Source organism: Chironomus tepperi, unplaced genomic scaffold (genome assembly GCF_022539635.2).
Source record: "Chironomus tepperi strain 1889 unplaced genomic scaffold, CSIRO-AGI_Ctep_v1 contig_219, whole genome shotgun sequence".
NCBI lineage: Eukaryota > Metazoa > Arthropoda > Insecta > Diptera > Chironomidae > Chironomus > Chironomus tepperi.
In genome coordinates this window covers 2,070,897-2,090,675 of record NW_027226341.1, presented here as the reverse complement: position 1 = coordinate 2,090,675, position 19,779 = coordinate 2,070,897, and the positions used below count along the sequence as shown (strand labels likewise).

The 19,779-nt window shown below is 29.2% G+C and overlaps 3 protein-coding genes and 2 long non-coding RNA genes across 5 annotated transcripts; 1 reads left to right on the top strand and 4 right to left on the bottom strand.

The window, feature by feature from the left end:
• Positions 1-863: 863 nt before the first annotated feature.
• LOC139090623 (macrophage receptor MARCO-like) lies at positions 864-3,738 on the bottom strand. Its single transcript, XM_070640406.1, has 2 exons — positions 3,342-3,738; positions 864-2,024 (listed from the first exon to the last, which is right to left on the bottom strand). The coding sequence occupies exons 1-2, from the start codon at positions 3,475-3,477 to the stop codon at positions 1,090-1,092; spliced, it is 1,071 nt and encodes a 356-aa protein (XP_070496507.1). The 5' UTR covers positions 3,478-3,738; the 3' UTR covers positions 864-1,089.
• Positions 3,739-7,006: 3,268 nt separating this feature from the next.
• Positions 7,007-8,308, bottom strand: LOC139090657 (uncharacterized). Its single transcript, XR_011544441.1, has 3 exons — positions 8,068-8,308; positions 7,367-7,999; positions 7,007-7,297 (listed from the first exon to the last, which is right to left on the bottom strand). It is a non-coding gene; the product is annotated as an uncharacterized lncRNA (long non-coding RNA).
• Positions 8,309-8,561: 253 nt separating this feature from the next.
• Positions 8,562-9,056, bottom strand: LOC139090700 (uncharacterized). The gene has a single exon (XM_070640499.1). The coding sequence runs from the start codon at positions 9,054-9,056 to the stop codon at positions 8,562-8,564; it is 495 nt and encodes a 164-aa protein (XP_070496600.1).
• Positions 9,057-10,117: 1,061 nt separating this feature from the next.
• LOC139090699 (uncharacterized) lies at positions 10,118-11,755 on the top strand. Its single transcript, XM_070640498.1, has one exon. It carries the CDS (start codon positions 10,118-10,120, stop codon positions 11,753-11,755), a length of 1,638 nt encoding a protein of 545 aa, XP_070496599.1.
• Positions 11,756-13,097: 1,342 nt separating this feature from the next.
• On the bottom strand, positions 13,098-13,651 carry LOC139090793 (uncharacterized). Its single transcript, XR_011544454.1, has 3 exons — positions 13,558-13,651; positions 13,383-13,489; positions 13,098-13,225 (listed from the first exon to the last, which is right to left on the bottom strand). It is a non-coding gene; the product is annotated as an uncharacterized lncRNA (long non-coding RNA).
• Between the last annotated feature and the right edge of the window lie 6,128 nt (positions 13,652-19,779).

The window sequence follows — 19,779 nt, the reverse complement described above, 5'->3', positions numbered from 1 at the left end:
GAATACAGTTTATGTCGACAGGGACGTAGTCACAAACTTTTAAATTTGAAAATTTTTGGAAGCTTTGCATGAAATTTGGTTTCAAAGATTTTTAAAATTCTTAAAAAGCAACTTAGCAAATTGATAAATTAAGAACGAAAAGGGAGGAGACAAAACCCGTTAGCTTCGATTTTGACAAAGATTGAAGAAATACCTGATTATCAAGTATTATTAGGAAATCCAAATTTTTATTTGCAAATTTATACCTCGAAACTGATTTGTGATCATCGATTTACAAAAGTATATCGTAATGGTATATTATACCAAGACTGACTAAGTCTCAATTTGATTACATATAATGTAAAGCATCATCAAGCTCATTATTTGAAGAAGTATGTTTGAAGCATGTATTTCATATTTGTTCCTCTTCATTTGAACGGAAATTCTAAGAGAAATGATTCACACAATAATTGTAATAATATATAATTTGTTATGCCCAATTCAAGAGTCAAGGTTACTAAGGGTCATTAACTGTCTTAAAATGAAGTAAGGGAAAGTTTAGTAATGACGTAATACTTAGGGGAGAGAGGGAGAGGTGAGGAACCTCGCCTCACAATTATGCTATGAAATCCAGATGCTTCATAATTTTGTTACAAAGTGTTGCAGTAAGGAGGGTCTGAAGACGCCTACTTTAACGTTACGTAATTTTTGAACGTACCCTAAAAGGAATTTCTTCTTTTTTGATTTTTTCCCGATCTTTGCTTTCTGTAATGAATGAAATACTTACTGTTTCCAGATTAGTCATCTCTACAGTGATTATTAGTAAAGCATATAAATAGTCTTTGTATTTTTATTTATCTTACCATCAAAATATGAAAAAAACATTTGAGCTCAAAATGTAAATGCTATATAAATTCACATATATTTACAAAGCTTTGGCCTTAATTTTCTTATTAACTTCTATAACAAAAAAAAAAACTTCTTCCCATTTCAATAAACTATCGTTTTATCTATATTAACTTTAATATTATTATTATGTATTTATTGTGATAATTTAAGTGAGACTGTTTTGTGACATCTTTCAAAAGACTTGTTGTGATGATAAGATTGTTACTGAGGCTTGAATGTTTCCACTTTGTAGTAGTCTGTTATTTGAGATGGTAAATTATATCCATAGAGAGGAATTCCGTACTGCGGTAAGCCCCAATAATTGTACTCGTTACTTGCAGGTAAAATAGGTGTTTGTGGAATTTCTGTTGATGATTGAGTCTGAATAGAACTGGTTGGATTTTGAGGTAAGTCGTGATTTGTTGATATTGCTTGATTAATGGGTGCTTGCACTGAGCTTGGGCCTAAAGGCGTTTGTGGATTTACTGGTGTTTGTTGTGCAATTGGCTGCTGAGCTGGTATGCTCCCATCACTATTACTTGGTAATTGACGATTATCATAAATGATCACCTCACGATCTCTATGTCCGCTGCCTCCACTAAATGCTTTAGCTAATTGATAACCGGCTAATCCCGCAAATAAATTCGTCATTATTCCGCTTCCAAAACTACTTCCACGATTTTGATATGCAGGCATAGCACCCATCATTGGCATTCCCATCATTGGAGATCCTCCCATATAAGGAGATCCCATTCCTCCACCATACATTCCAGGTTGTTGACCAAATGAATTATGTTGATTATATCCCATGCTTGCTCCATAACTTGGTGGAGCTCCGTAACTTCCATGACTTCCATATGCAGGTGGAGCTCCATAACTTCCATGACTTCCATAGGCAGGTGGTGCTCCGTAAGCTGGAGGTGGTCCATGTCCATAATTTGTGTGTGATCCATAAGGTGGAGGTGCTGCATTTTGACCTCCATATAAGCCTCTATTTGTTTGTGGAATTTGAGGTCCTAATGGAGGCGCTGATGGACCATGATTTTGTGTATTTGTACTATGTTGACTATTTGTATTCCATCCAACATCTTTTTTTCTTTCAGGTGTACTTGGTTTTGGAACAGGAACGTGATCATCTCCCTCATGTCCATGTTGACCTTAAAATGAATAAATATTTTTTAAAATTATGCGACAAATATTTATATTTAAGTAATAGTCGTAATAAAAGCAACATTTTAAAAATTCGTTCTAAAATCCATGATCTTTAAAAGAATTTTCCGAGATAACGAAAACCAAAATGGAAGTTTAAAGTTTTAGTAAGCAACAAAATACTCTCGTAAAAAGTCAACTCATTAAAAATATTAAAATTGAATTAAATATGGAATAATCTTCGATTATTTGGAGTAAAATCTTAGAAATGAAATAGTGATCATTTGATAAAAAGCTTAAAAAAACTTAACATTTTAGGTCTAAAAAACAGATGTAATTTTATTGCATGTAATTCAACATGTAATTGGTACTGAGATTTAGAACAAAATTTTATCAAAAGTTTTCAAATATTTTAAATCTTACGAACACTAGGTATTTTCTAAATTAAATACATAGTTTATAAATCTTCACTGTTCTTTTTAAAAAAGGATTTTCAAATTTTTAAGAATCTTAGAATCTTATTTCCCAAAAGATGTGTTAAAAATAATTTAGCAAATAATTGTAATAATTTTTTAAAATAATAGATCTTTAAAAAAAAATTGACGTTAATTTTTAAATTTGATCTGACCCATTTATTCTTAGGCAGCTCGTAAGTATACGCCACAGTTGTAGTCTGTGGACTCGAATCAAAGTTGATCAGCAAAATCATTTAGACTCGTCTCAATTTTGAGCTCTAGATTTAAATTATATTGTCACAATTGTTCATCTTTTAAAGAAATTTCTAGAGTTGCATAAGTGATAATATTTAATAAAATTTTGAAGTGCCATTTATACACTCATGGAAAAAATTATAAAAATATCTTTAAATTTGTATGGAAAAATTAAAAAATGTTTTTTAATCTGTAATTTTAAAAAAAAAATATTTATTAAGAAACAAATTCCTTAATTTAGCTTTTACAATTTAAAAATATTTTTTAGGTAAATTGATTTTTAAAAGCACTTTTTATTTCTCTCCTTTGGAATTTGTAGAAATTTCGAGAAGAAAAAATAAATTCTGATCTAATTTCAAATCTTATTTTTCAACTCTAATAAACTTCACTCTGAAAACTTTTTCTTTTAATTTTGTCCTTTTTAATTGCTTTTTTTTACATTTTTTAATGTTCACCAAAAAACAACAAAAAATATCAATTTCGTTATTTCCATCCGAGTTGTCACAAAAATCAATTTTCAAATATTTCATTCAAAATGACACAAAATTTCAACTTTAAAATATTCAAACTTTTCTTAATTTTTAAAATTGTTAAAAAAAATTATTAAAAATTCACCTCTTCTCACTGATGGAGATTTAGATTTACTCCTTCTGCCTGTAATTCCAAATGATCTTTTGGCATCAATCGATTGCACATAATAGAGTTCAATAACGAGTAGCACACAAAAAAACGTTTTATAATTCACCTTCATTTTTCATAACAGTTCTTTTAAATAATTTTAATTTGTTTTAATTTCTCAGTTCGTTTAATGTCCATCCAAAATTCTACATATGCTTCTCTTTTTATTTCTTTCACTCTCTTCAAAACTTCCTTTTGAAATAAACTTTTTATCACTTCGACAAACAAACGATGACTGACAAGCTAAAGTTTATCCAAATTATATTTTATATTTCTATGCTTTTCTCATGAATTTTTTCGAGAAATATATTTCTTTGTATCCAGCACAACATATGAGATAAGTGTGCATGAATATCAATGATACGTTAGTTTTGCTTATCAAGTGAAGTTTTTTCGAGTTAAAGAAATTGCCTGCTACGTTCATTCAAAGCACTTCACGGATAATTTGTCAATTGAGTTATATTAAATTCAATAAATTTGTTGTTTGTATAGTAAATCATAACGTTTTAGTGTTGCTTATGTATAAAGCTTTTTATGAGAGATTGTAATCATTTTAAATGAAAGAAAGAGATGAATTTATTTAAACAAGGGGACTCTCTTGGAGAAACTGAGAGATGTATCAGGATGATTCTTAACATTGTTTATTATTTTGTTTTCCAAATAAACAACAAAGGTTTTACGCGAAATATATACAGTATACAATAAAATAAAAGATGCAAGGATGGATTTTTTAAGACATATTAAATTTATTATTTCGAGATTATTTTACTTAATTATTACAATTACTTTAATAAATTCATTCCTTTTCACTCAAATCTATCTTATTCTATGAATAATATTTACATGTGCTGTTCTACAATCAGACATGCTTTTATAAAGTGAGCCAGATATCTCAAGTCATGTATGAGATCTTTATTGTGTTATGAACTAATCACTGCATTATCAAATTGATCATCCATTTGGATGAGTAAAAAAATTGTTACAGTAAAAATATAAATATTAAATTAAAATTAAGCTTCAAGTGCTACTTTAAGGGGTTGTTCAAAAATGAGGTCAAGACAGGAGCATAGCCAGGCAAGCTTTTGGAAGCTCCTACAATCTAACTTTTTTAAAACAAAATTTTCAATGTTTTTCATCCTTTAAATTCTGAAGAATTTTCAAATTTCCTCCTCACCTTATAGATCGTTCAGGGTTGCAGGCCTGCAGCTTTAGACAAACTCAATTTTTGTTTAACCTATTCTATCTCAAACCATCCTTTACTCAATCCCATGTACGTCATAAGTGAACGGCCTCTAATTACATAACATTTATTGTTCGTAATAATCATTCTTGATAATTTAAGTAGTTTATTGCCTGCGATATTATCTTTATCTTGCGCAAAAATTGACAATGGAGTAATATTTACAAAGCAATTTGTTCATTATAAAACTCATGTATTGTGCTTAATATGTGCATATTCAAATGTATTGCGTCACATTATGCTCAAATTTTTCCATTCCTCATAATTTTTAACTTCGGTGGATTTATCGATTTTACTGTATTAAATTTAGTCACTTGATTATTGTTGATGCTTCTTAACATAAACATATAATTGACAAAATCTTTTCAAATTCTTAAGGCACAAAATTTTTTTTCACAACTTATGGAAATTGAATTTATGATTGTATCCTGTCTCCGTTCTGATGATCTCAAATGAATTTATACATCCACATAATATGTTTTTTAAATAGATGAATTTAATGATGCGTTGATTATTGATTTACGTTTTATGCCAAGTTGTACTCTTATATCTAGCTTCTCTTCTTTCTCATATGATGATATGTGCTGTTTACGTTTTTAAATTTTTGATACGAATATAATGAAGAATGAATGTATGAAAACCTTAAAAACTTTTTCTGCAAATCCTTCCTGAATTGTCTAGTTTGTATCCCTTTTGACATACTTTAGGAGCATCAGCCACAACAAATGGTGAAAATGCTACTACCATGGGTATTTCAGTGCTATTAGAAGTTTCTTCACTAATGTCTGTTTGATTATTGTTTATGAATTCACTTGACGAACTCATTTTAATTGTAACATATGCTCCAATAGATAAACACATCAATAGTAAAATCAATCCAGATAATAAAAATATTGGCACTTTCAATTTTTGCATTTTAATTTTTTTAACACTTTGAATACCGATATGAATACTTTTCAACGATTGAACAACAATTGAGCTGTTTTTAAGTAATTGTACAGATATTAATATATCATGAATATTTGAAGAAGACAATGAGAAAGGAAAATTCCATAAATGAGTTGAAATAAGCATGTGGTATTGAAGACAAAAATGAGATTTTACAAATATTTGCATTACTAGTTCATTCGTGTTAAAATTTATAGAAATATGTGAGTAAGAAGTATAAATTTAAAAGCTGTCTTTATCTTTTAAATGGTGTAATGGTGGAAGTTCCATTTAAAATCAGCAGTTTATCACAAGAACGATGACTTGAATTAATTTCGAGAGTCATGTGATTATTAATTGCTTCATCATAGTAAATATGCATTATTACCATCGTAGTTTCACAGTCACTTAGGATTTGTGATCTAAATACGAGGAAATTTAGAGATTTATTAGCTATTTTGTGACTCACATCGAAATTTAAGTATGTTGCTACCACGACGACGAGGCGACAGTATACTTAAATCAAAGTGATAACCACATGGCGAAATCAATCAAAATTGCCGCTTGGATGTAAATACTCCCATCTCATCGACGTTATATGGGATTTTCCAACGAATTTGAGACAATTCTTTTGAAAAACGTGCGGATTAACAGATCAAATATGCAGCAATATTTGACCAACTGTGCATTAGCTTCTAGAATAAAGCATGCGTCTGTAAAAAATATGTAAACTCGATTTTAGGTAAACAATTTATAAGCACATGAATATCTGCACATTTTTCTACTTTAATTGAATAATATTTCATACTTCAATTACGATCTTCCGGATAATATACTTACTTCTTCTTTTCATTTGTTGTTCATGTTTAAACTCATCACATTGTTGTGTAGAGTATGCGAAATAAAACATTGCGTGTTTTGAATTATAGAGATTCACATATAACACATATAAATCACTTATAATTTTCACTGTACTTATACTAATAATAACGTCATACATTATTAAATAAAAGAAGATCATCTACAATCTCGAAAATTGAATGACGTTAAATGATAATCAAATAAATATTAGTCATTTTCGTCAGATGATTTGTTAATTCAAATTCATGACTGATTTATGGGATTTTTTTTTTATAATTTTTGGTATATTTCAAGGAGTTTAATTTAAGTGGATTTCTTTTTGTAATAAAGCCTTTTTATCAGAAACAGCATAAAGGCAAATAACACCCAGGTGTGGTCTGAACTAATATTAGCTCCAAATCTAGATCATGACTGGAATTTAAAATATTCAAAGAATTTCCTATTTTAGACAAACACAAAAAAATTTAATTAATGCGCTAAATCATCCGTTTGGCTTGGTTTTTCCATTCCAAAGTAGACTGCAGATAAAAGTATTAGTTTGGATTACACTATGAATTATCTATAGGATAATCAGTCTTTTTATTACGAATATTTTTTATTTTTATCACAATAGATAATATCAAACCTTCACACCATAAATTTATAAAGGGGTTAATAAAAGTTAATAATCAATAATAGGTTGGTATTTATAATATAGGATATAATCAGGATCAATATAAATTAGGCACATTCAAGTCCAAATGATGACTTTGTGTAGCTCAGGAATACATGTTGAATTTTTTGATTAAAATACAGGTCTGCAAATGCCGCCATGGAGTTTCGTCCCTGGGGGACAAAATGTTGGGACATCAATGACATTTGTTGGCTGGGGAATAATTTAATATTTTTAAAATTAATCAACAAAATATTGCACACTTTTCCTTTGTTGACTTACAAATTTGCTTTTAATTTCGTTAATTATTTCATAAATTTTGTAACGGCTTTCATCATTTAATAAATCCTCGGGTATATTTTCAAAAATTCCTGTCAATTCATTACGATGTTCACTTGGTTGTTCTTCAATTGGATATGAATGCACAATTGCAATCATTAATACGCAAAAAATTAAATTCTTCATTTTAAATTCACTTTTTAATGAGTAAAAAAATATTATTTTTTTGTTTGAGTATGGACGATTTTATTGAACGACTTCTCAACACTTAATGGTAGCTTTTATTATTTTGATGACAATTTAAATCAATACTGTTATCAAGCTTTATCATGGATTTAGATTTTAGTATTAAATATTAAGACATAGGGATATAGCAATATTAGTTGAACGTAGTTTTGGGCTAGAATATTTTCTTTTTTTTTCAAAATTTTTGGATTAGATTAATCCTCACAACCCTCCCAAGGCTTTAAAATACAATTTTTTGATTTCGTGAATTTTGAAATCATTTAAAAAAAAAGTCTTAATTATTTAATAACAATATGAATATTTTGTAGATTAATATACTGGCTTGCAAACACCCCCTGTTGGTCTTGTTCCATCTGGACAGTGTAAAGGACCATCAAAAATATTTACTGGCTGCATTAATAAATTAAAAATTAATGTTCTTTTCACTATATAAGTCTATAGAATTCTTAAATCAATACCTCACTAAATATAATGTCACCAATTCGTTTTAATATTCCGGATATTTCTTCATTAACTTCGAAATTGTCGGGAATATTTGTTAAAATATCATTCACATCTATGTCATTCACATTCAACCTTTCGTCAATCGGAAGTGAATAACATCCAATTATTACAAATGAAATAATCAAAAAAGCAACTTTCATTTCAATTTTCTTAAGGAATTTTGCGAAAGAATATCACGATTAAAGTGTATAGAACTTCTAAATATTAAGTATTCCTGACAACTTACTTTTAAGACATTTTGAAATCCGATCTTATCTACTCATTTACGATAAGAATCAAGATTATCGCAGACATGTTTTATTGTGGATTAAAGATAAATATTTGTTTAACTTTCTTGGTCTGTATTTCCGATTTTTTTTGGACAACAGGAAGCAAAAATCTTATCTGCAACTTTTAAATTAATTTTATTTGAAGCTTAATAATGTGATACATATTATTTTGTCTTGGTTTAGTGAGCTGTTGCTGCATTTGCAGTTGCAGAATTAGGTGTTTTTGGTGGAATTGTCATATGTCTTAAAGGTTTTTCCATTGGAAGCTTTTCAATATGAGGTTTTTTTGGTGGAACTGTCACCATGGGTTGTTTCTGTATAGTTATTTCCATAGCAGGCTTATCACTTTTAGGTGGTTTTGGTGGAACTGTCATAGGTCTTAAAGGTTTTTCCATTGGAAGCTTTTCAATATGAGGTTTTTTTGGTGGAACTGTCACCATGGGTTGTTTCTGTATAGTTATTTCCATAGCAGGCTTTCCACTTTTAGGTGGATTTGATTGAACTGTACCCATGGGTTGATTCTTTATAGTCATTTTCACAACAGAATTTTCACTTTTAGGTGGTGTTGGTTGAGCTGGCATAGGTCTTAAAGGTGTTTCGTTAGCAGGCTTTTCACTGTAAACAGATGATACGAAGATTGCAAACAACAAACCAAATATAAAGATTGACTTCATTTTTGCGATTTAATTTGGAACTAAGTTAAAAATTTCTTATCATAGCTTTTATATAAATTGTTCAAGTTAAATATATTTCAGAACGAATTTTTAATTAACTTTGCAATACAGCATGAAATTAGTTGTTTCTACGCTTATTCAATTAAGAAATCTGACTATTACTTCGATAACCTGTTAAACTGGTTGCACAATTTTAAGGCGTAAACCTTCAAAAAAAGCTTCAATCTGAATTTAATCTCCAATACCAAAACAATTGTTAAAGAGCAGAAGGGAACATTTTTATTATTTAAATACCCATCTGTTGATTTACAAATGAGGTGAAAAATCAATTTACACTTGGTAATTAAATATTTAATTATTTTTTGTGGTTTTATTGGCATTAAGAAGTGCTTCCGTATCAGTGCTGTTTTAAACTTCTCGTTTGTTGCAAAATGTTTAATAATTCGGTTAAATTATTAATATTATTTTTAGCATCGATATCCTTTTTTGGGATCGTTGAATTAAGAGTGTTGAGTGAGAATAATAAAATATTCAAGGAATACTCTGATGAAAAAATGGTAAAATTTAATTAAAAATCAACAAAAGAATAAGAAAATTAATAACAATCAACTTTTAAGCAAACAAAAAATTCTATTTTGTGTAAAGCTGTCACAAGAGAAGTAAAGGATTTGAATAATTTTGAAGCGAATAAGAATTTTGAAATGGTAAGTTAGAATCATGCGGCTAAATTCAAGTTAACAACCATAAAAATAGCCAATTGGATGATATGTGGCCGCCATTGACTGACATAAAAAAAATGTGTGCCGATCGAGAATGACGTTAATAATTTTATAAAAAATTACACTAGAAACCACAAAGTATGCATCAAAAACCCATATACAGCAGGCTTTCAGTAATCAACAAAATAGATGTCAAAGTTATAAATGACAAAAAAGGTAAAACCTTTAAAAAAAAGAATATAAAATAATTAAAATTTAAATATTATAGATGATTACAAGCAATTGATTGATGATGCTTCAATTCACTCAAATAAAGATTTAAATGATTTATCCACAAACAATATGAGAATAACAGATTGTACTTTTGGTCAAGTGTATGCGAATGGAAAAGGATGTATTTTTACTTCTAAAACCTATGATGCAGAAAAGCTGAACGAAAATATTTATAAATCAAAATCAGAAGTAGAAACTAAATTTTTGGAACCTGGAAGTATTAAGCTGGATAATAAATTTTTTACTCTTGAAGATATGAATATGAAAAATTCAATTCGCGATAAATCAATTCACGAAAATGAAAAGTTTAATAATTTTCACATTTATTTAAACAATCCAAAAGATGAATTAATACAAGAAAACTATTCTAACAGGAGAAATATGAAAAGTGAATTTTCTTTTGATATATCGCTAAGAAGTCCATTTGTTAGAGTTGATGAATCCAAAAATGGAAAAGCACAATTCAAAAAATGGGATAAGAATCCAATGGAACAAAAAAATGGACATAATGTGAAATTCGATGCTGGAAAAAATTTGATTTTCAAATTGAATGAACCATACAAACTTATTAAAAGTGATTTAGAGAAACATGTGATTAATAACAAATTTGTTCACGGATATAAAGATGAGAATTCAAAAAATCAATTTAGGAAGACAGTATTACCGATAAAAGTCTACCCCAATAATAATCAATACAAAATAATATTAAAAAATACGGAAACTTTAAACTATGAAAACATCAATCCTTTTCACAAAGATACACCTAAGATGACTTCAGTACCAGTAATGAAAACTGATATGTCTAATGCTAATCCAGGATTAAAAACAGTTTTCATTCCCAGTAAAAAAGAATTTACTTTTTATGCCTTGCCATTTGAAAAAGAAAATGAAGAATTAAAAATTAGTCATGAAAAGCATCTTGCCATTTCAACCAAATCTGATTGTAAGTCAAACTGTGATTCTGAATTTAAAGTTAATCAACCGATGCAGCCAATAAAACCTGTCGAAAAACCATCATTGTCAGCCAAAGTAGAGCCAAATCCACCAACTTCTCCGCCTCGACGTGAACTGTCAACTATAAAGGAAAATGATAATAAGTCTAATAACTCAAGATATTCAGAGTTAATGAAGAAAGTTATTGATTTAGATAAGCAAGGTAAAGCAAAAGAACTGGAAAAATTTTCACAAAATATTTCTATTAATTCAGTTAAAAATTCACAATCTATTTCCTCTGAACCTGTGATGTCACCTACATACCAAAGCGATGAATCAGGAGAACCAGTTGATGAAGGAGAATTATTCCAAAGTTCTCCAGGAAAAGGAAGGTCAAAAGATTCAACTGAATTTGAATCACTTCCAAAAAGAAATGTTCTTCCTAATATTTATAAAGATTCATCAATTCCAATTGATCAAAACGCAAAAGCAAATAAAGAAAAAAGTAAGATTAAAGATGACAATCAGCTTAATCATTCAGGTTCAACCATGGATAAAAATTTAATTCCTACTTTCAAGCAACAAAATTTAATTGCTAATTTAATGCATCCTGTTGAAAATAGTTTGTCATTAATTCAAAATACCGCACAACATTTGTCAGATTCTGACGAGTCAACTGGATTTCCACAACAAAAGAGCGAAGATGTGAGTGCATTACTAAAAGCTAATCCACCTTCTTATATCACCAAATCTGTGGTTTCAAAATTGATTTAAAAAATAAATTTAAAATTTTAATCATTTATTTTAAATTTATTTAAATTTGGTACTTAAATTATATGTTCTTAATCATATTTGTCAATTAACAGCAAACATTAATAAAATATTTGCATACCTATAAATTATGTATTTGAGATGGTTATAAAGTTAAGAGATTATTCAAGCAACTTTATCTAATTTAGTTTGAGACGAACTCTTCGATTAATTATTTCATCTTATCTGTCCTTCAGTCTGTGTTTCAGCATCAAGTCCAGCTTCCTTTTTTGGGAATTCAAGATGGAGATTTCACTATTAATAATCATATGCTGTCATATGATCAATAAACTCGTCGTGGTTTCCCATTACTGTCTAATTTATATCCAGGCTCACAAACTTTGGGTGCATTCAAAACTCCAGCAACAAATTGAGGCTATAGATTTTTTCAAAATTATTTCATTTGGTCTTTAAATTGAATTTATCACTTTATCTAAAATCCTTAAAAATATTTTTACCTTTTTTGGGTCACTTTTATTTACATTAATTACACGTGTTTGAGTTTTATTGGCATTACTCTGTTTGTTTTTGTTCACTTGTGACTCAGTCGTTCTATTACTCATATTTAATCTATGATTTTTTATTACACAATAATATAATACACACTTGACTATCGTTATTGACGGTGCGAAATATCTTTGAAAATGAATGAAAATTTCTTAATACACTGATTTTTACTTGCTTTTAGAGTGTGCCGATAAGAACAAAAAATTTATGATAAGATAGTCAAATGACGCACGTCTCTTTATCATAAAATTCCACCAAAATAAATAGCGAATTTGCAAAATCGATTATAGTATTGACATAAAGGTGACTAAGAAGTCATACATTTAGTTAACATGAACATAAAATTATTTAATTTGAAAATAATACTATTTTAAGTCAGATCATTTCTCAATGTCAATGAATGTGACGTCAGATGTACAAAACAGAAAGATAAGGTTTCGTATTTGTTGTATTGAAAAAGACGAATTTGTGAATGGGGTTTGGATGTTTGCCCTATGTAAATTTACCCACTATTAAAATAATATTAGGTGAAAGGGTGATTAGGGTCCTTTAACCATTGACCTCAACAGACAAGGAACTTGCTCATGAATATGCTCACCAAATTGGCATAGAGCTGTCAACTGAAAGAGTGGTCATGGATAACAGATGATCTGTATGGCCTGCGAAGTAAGTACGTAAGCTCATAACCTGTAAGGGTAATCTGCTAAGATTAATTTAGAATTATATAGGATCTGTTTGGGATCTGTAAAAGGTAGGATTATGCAAAAATTATATAAATAAATAATAATCAACATTTGAATTGCATGACTTAAAATATATGTATAGTTTTTATTCGTAAACTTAAAATTAAACAATTATGAGCAAAGATTTTTACATTTTTTTCCTTAGTCTTCCGTTTGCATCTCTTCTGTAACCAGGTGGGCAATTCTAAAGAAAAAGAGTAAATAATAAATTTTAATTTTCCTATAAGCATACACTGATAGACAAAGAGACAGTTTTTAGGTATTGCAATGGTATTTCTATATCATGAAAGCGTGCTCTTTGTCTGTTAGGGATAAAAATTAATTAAAGAATTGATACTTACATCAGGTACGTTAAAGATATTTCCTTTTGTTGGAGGTAGGAATGTGGATGAAGTTGGTGGTTTTTTGCCCTTTGTTTCTTCACTGTATTCTTTAAATTCTGATGCAACTAGAAACAAAGAATATAAAAATTATTGTATACTGAAGGAATTCAAGATTTTTCCAGTATTTTCTTACAATTGTCCTTCTTATTCATACTGATGATAATTATTTGGCAAGCTACTTAATAACAATTCTTTACTATTGAATGTATGTACGTAAAATGACAAAATTTTCGCGTTTATAATCAGTAAAATATTCACTTTATCAGTAAAGAATTTTATGACTTTGATACCGTAAACTGCGATAATGTTGAGCCATAAACATTATTCATCATTATTTATAAATAAACGATAAGGTATTAAACAGAAATCTTTATCCGTTAAAATTGTTGCACTGAATTTTCTAATTTTTCAGAATGAGCCTATGACATCAAAAGCTAAATCAAATATATCGTAATAATGCCATCATCATTAAAGCTATATTCGACAAACTCAATGAAAAATTCAATAAAGTCACAAAATAAAATTATTGAATATTTGTATAGGTTGAACATAAAACTTATTGAATGAAAATGTTAATATAATTGATGGGCTATTAGTCTGTCAAAGGTATCAATAACAGAAATTTGATGGAATCAAAAAAACAGTCGCGTTAGCAAAAGAAAATTCAACTGTTGCATTTAATATTTCCATAACAAAACTATTTATTTGTTTTATTGTAGCATTTGCGTTTTAGTTGTAAATGCTCAACAATTCATTGAAATTTATAACGCAAGAATGCAATACAATATTCAGCTATGAATAAAATTGACCTTAAGTAGCATATATTTCTTGCAAATTCATCATTTTATGCACGTTTTTCTTTTAATGAACTTGAAAATTCTTAATTTTTTAATTTAATAACATGTCAACTGTTCTACTTACTTGATTAATGTTTCCTTTAGTTAAAAAAGCAAACAAACTGAATTTCTTTATAAATTGAATTATATGGCATGTACAGATTTAATTTGATATTTCTTGTTGAGTGAAAAAGTTTCACCATGTCTGTAAAGAATTTATATTTGTATGTCTGTATACTGTCTTGTATTATTTCTGTTATTTGTGTCCCAAATATTAAAAGAACAAACAATGCTGAACCATCAATAATCGAGGAGGAAAAAAACTTGGCATCTAATGAAGAAATTTTAGATGATACAACAACAACAGCAACAATAGAGTCTGAGACAATCAAAACTCAGGAGAATGAAATTGACAGTGAGATATTAAGAGATGAAACGACAACAAATGTTGTAGAATTGGAGAAATCAACATCAAGTCCACAACATGATCTAAAATCTCAATTATCATCAATTGACATGCCGATGATGAAAAAACAATTAATTGAACATTTTAAGAAACAACTGACAGCAAATGCAATTCGGGCTATTTTTCTTATCCTTAATGAACTAAAAAGACGACAAAATTTAAGAAATTCTGAACAACAAATTGCTGAAGAATCAAAATTAATTGAATCACGTGTACAACATGAACCTTGTGACTGTAAATGTGACAATGAAGGAAACGATTATAAAGAATCTGAAGAGGATGAAGCTGAAATTATAATTGTCGATAGAACAAGTAGAAATAAAGACAAATATTTGCCAAAAGACAAAAATCGTTCACAAATTAAAAAGAAATCAAAACATGTTAAGACCAAGAATGTTCAGGAATCTACTGTATGTGAGAGCTGTTCCATTAAAGGAATAGAAGAAATGTTATACAAATATTAGAAAAATTTACTTAAATTAACCGAATTGAATAAAATTTATTTATGATATCTAGTTAAAATTCATGAGTTTTAAATCAATGGAGCATCGGCGGTATTGTAGGGTAGAACGTTATTGAATTATCTATATCGTACAGTACTAGGGGTGTCGATTATTTGAGTTTTCAGGATTTGTACATATCCCAAATACCCAAATCCTTAGACCCCCAAGTACTTGTACAAATCAGAAATCTTTAGTAATAGAAAAAATCGTCATCAAAATCAAAGACCTATGCATACAGATGAAGTACAAATTTCAACTTCTTATTGTTAATTTAGTTAGTAAATACTATTGTAAATCTTTTTAAAATCCTTAAAATTACGATTTTTCATCTTAATTTTCTCAAATTAGAATTTTTCTGGATTCAAAATTTAGGGATCCGATTTCTTTTTAAGTTCCAAAATTTTGGGATTAGAATTTATCGAGTTTTAAAATTTTTAAATTAAAAAAAAAAAAAAATAATAATAAAAAAACAAAAACAGAAAAAAAGTCTAAAAAAAATCAAAAAAAATAAAAGAAATAAAATGCAAAATCAAACTAGTAATGAAGCGGATCACGCTTCATGAGAATATTCACACAATACGAAGATCAGAAACTGTACAGAAAAGTAAAAAATAAAAATAAAACAACTTGAACAAAATAAGAGATTTATGAAATAAAAAAAGATAATGTGCAAGTAATTAACTAAAATTATTCTCCGTAATAACATGTACAGTTACTACTTTCGAACTTTTAAAGAGCTTCGCTCGAACTGTTTTTCTTCTCACGGCAACATATTTTCATAGATTGCAGTTTCTAATGTTTGAGAAAATTTTCACGCCTTCACTCGCTTCGCTCCGTTCAGGTCGCAAAATTTGTGAGCTTCGCTCAAAAGTCCGAACTGCGTTCGAACTATTAATGTTCGAGCTTCGCTCGAACTGTTTTTCTTCTCAACTTATTTTCATAGATATGCAGTTTCTAATGTTTGAGAAAATACAGTATTTATATAGATCACTATACGAGCCGGGCTGAGCTTCGCTCGCCCGACTTGGGTAGATTACAGTACTTATATAGAACTATATGAGCCGGGCTGAGCTTCGCTCGCCCGACTTGGGTAGATTACAGTACTTATATAGATCACTATACGAGCCGGGCTGAGCTTCGCTAGCCCGAAGATTACAGTACTTATATATAACTATACGAGCCGGGCTGAGCTTCGCTCGCCCGACTTGGGTAGATTACAGTACTTATATAGATCACTATACGAGCCGGGCTGAGCTTCGCTCGCCCGACTTGGGTAGATTACAGTATTTATATAGATCACTATACGAGCTCGGCTGAGTACTTATATTCGTATTGTGTATATACGAACTAGGCTAAATGTATTGATTCTTAAGAAGTATTTTGATTTAACCTTGTTAACTTCGCTTTTGTTTTCTAAAAATTAAGCACATTAATGGATAGATATTTCTAATATCTACATTTAATATTTACATTTTTTTTTGTATACTTCAAGTATTCAAAAAAAAAACTCAAAAAAAAATGGAAAAAAAAATTTCAAATTTCATAGGATTCGATCTAACGACCTGAAGATTTCAATTAATTGTAACCAAATGCAATCAGCCAAATCTCAATAAAAATTATTATTAAATTTGGATAAAACATGTATATAAATTAATGAATTTTAGATCATGAAAAATATAGAAGAAATACTTTTAATTGTCTGCGGCCGAGCGAAGCGAACCGCAATTTTAAAACACGTGTTTTGGAATAAGCGGCTAATATTTAGGGAAAAAATTTCAGTTTTTTGCATTTTGTGCCTCAGTGGATGCATCTCATGACCCCAAAAACTATACAGCTCGTGTGAAACCAATATCTATCGATAGAAAAAACCGGAAGTCTTAACTTTGTGTTAAAATTGAGTTTTCGCGGAAACTAACTAACTTGCTAAAGGACAGAACGTGATTTTTTGCGATTTCTCGGCACTGGAAGCACCAATCATGAAGGAGTTTTTACCATTTGATATAATATGAATGACCGAACTTTTTTAAATTCGGCAAGGCTGAGGCAGTAAATCGAAAAAAGTATTTCTGTAAAACAAAAAACAATATATTCACACAATTTTGTGTGAATATGATTAAAGAGAGATGAAGAGATTATTTTTAAACTTTTGGGGATGGTTTTTCATAGGATTTTCCCTATGCAGAAAAAAAAAATTTTATGTGCACCAAGGGGAGGAACAAGATCCAGTTCCAGTTCATTCCAGACCTTTAAAACAAGATCCAGTAGGATCCATTTTACTTCTAGATACATAAAAACAAGATTTCCAGTCTACTTCCAGACCTTCAAAATGAGATCCAGTAAGAAACTAAATTTTTATTTGTGATTATGAATTAATTGTGATTATGACTTTAAACTTTTTGAATGGTTTTTCATAGGATATAGAAGATTCCCTATGCAGAAAAAAATTTTTTATTGCACCAAGGGGATTTATTCGAAACTTCCAGACCTTTAAAACAAGATCCAAATTTTAATTCTAGATAATAAAAACAAGATCCAAGGATCCAGTCTACTTCAGACCTTCAAAATGAGATCCAGTAAGATCCAGTGGACTAAATTTTTATTTGTGATTATGACTTTATTAATTGTGATTATGACTTTAAATTTTTGAATGGTTTTTCATAGGATATAGAAGATTCCCTATGCAGAAAAAAAAATTTTTATATGCACCAAGGGGAAAAAGATCCAGTCAAATCCAGTTCACTTCCAGAACAAAATCCAGTAAAATTTTACTTCTAGACCCAAAAACAAGATTTTAGGATCCAGTCCACTTCTAGACCTTCAAAATGAGATCCAGTGAGATCCAGTTCACTAAATTTTTTTTTTCACCAAATTAATTGTTTTGAAATAATCGTTTATTGAAACACGTGTTTTGGAATAAGCGGCTAATATTTAGAAAAAATTTCAGTTTTTTGCATTTTGTGCCTCATGGATGCATTGGAAAAAACTATACAGCTCGTGTGATAACCAATATCTATCGAAGAAAAAACCGGAAGTCTTAACTTTGTGTTAAAATTGAGTTTTCGCGGAAACTAACTAACTTGCTAAAGGACAGAACGTGATTTTTTGCGATTTCTCGGCACTGGAAGCACAATCATGAAGGAGTTTTTTTGATAGGTAATACGAAGCACAAACTTTGAATGTTCCGAACTTTTTTTAAAAGGCTGAGGCAGTAAATCGAAAAAAGTAGATTTCTGTAAAACAAAAAACAATATATTCACACAATTTTGTGTGAATATGATATTTTATTTTTAATTAAATTTATTCGAAAATTAAATTAAATGTGTAAAAAAAAAAAATCAAATGCTGAAAGTAAACTGAAAAAATTTAATTAAGAAAATTACAAAATTTTTAAAGTTATAAAAGTTTCAAAATTCCAAAATTTTGGAACTCGAAAAATTCGGATCCCAAAATTTTGGAACCCGAAAAAAAAATTCAGATTTGGAACCTGAAAATTCGATACCGATTTCTACCCAATACACTAGTTTCCTAAAATTATTTGAATCAAATGTATTACTCACATCTTAGCTTGCATAGGGTGGCCAGATGACTTTCGAAAAAATAAGTATTTTCAGTCCTGGACTTGAACCCGAACCTTCAAAACGAAAATGTTCATAATTTATCCAAAATTACAATATCTGTATGGAGTTTTCGACATCTTGATAAATCGGGACATTTTTAGGATTTGTCGTGACACAGCTTGAGAGAAAATTACAGCAGTGTCATGGCAAAAATACAGCAAAGTAACCGCCCTTAGCTTGCATCATTTATGAAGTCAAATATGATTCAAGACATTGTTGATCGATAATTAATGGAGCACGATGAAAACTTGAATGAGGAAAAATAATTTACAATGATTGCTTGGTTATTTTCTTGTGTCTTTAAAATTTGTTTGAAATTTGAAATTTGCATGAAGATTTGGTCTGCACATCATTTGACTTGAGGGACTTGATAACGAAGATTGTTAAATTATATCCATCTAAGACTTGTTGAATTTGAAATATAAACTGAGAATAAAGAAAAAAAATTTAATATTTTATAATTTAACAACCTTTGAAAATTAATAAAAAATTGCAATTGAACTATTGAAAATGACTCATTGATGTTGAAAGTATTTAATTCAAATTACTTACATCTCGGGAAGATCTTGTCAAACAGGAATGATGGCAATGTTGAACAACAACTGATAGAGCCCGAAGAAAACGGTCATGTTGCTTTGTTGAAAAATTTTTGTATGATTTTGAATGAAGAAAAATAATTTTCAATGGTTACTTGATTTTTTTTTTTGACCTTAAAATGATTTTTTATTTCTCTTAAAAAGTTTTAACATTTGATCATCCTTACTGACAGTCAAGTTTTCGAAATTTCTGATTTGATACCCCTATACAGTACCACCACTGGAGAAATTGGCTCCTGGAATATTTTTTAAAATATGATAAAACTTATTTCAAAAAAGTAATGAAAAATTCACGGAATTCCCTATTGCAGTATCATCACGAAGAGCTTAAAAATTG

Coding starts and splice junctions, on each gene's coding strand:
- LOC139090623 (XM_070640406.1), bottom strand. CDS start 3,477: ATGAAGGTGAATTATAAAACGTTTTTTTGTGTGCTACTCGTTATTGAA. Junction 2,025..3,341: donor ATCTCCATCAGTGAGAAGAG/GTGAATTTTTAA, acceptor ATTCATTTTAAG/GTCAACATGGACATGAGGGA.
- LOC139090700 (XM_070640499.1), bottom strand. CDS start 9,056: ATGAAGTCAATCTTTATATTTGGTTTGTTGTTTGCAATCTTCGTATCA.
- LOC139090699 (XM_070640498.1), top strand. CDS start 10,118: ATGAGAATAACAGATTGTACTTTTGGTCAAGTGTATGCGAATGGAAAA.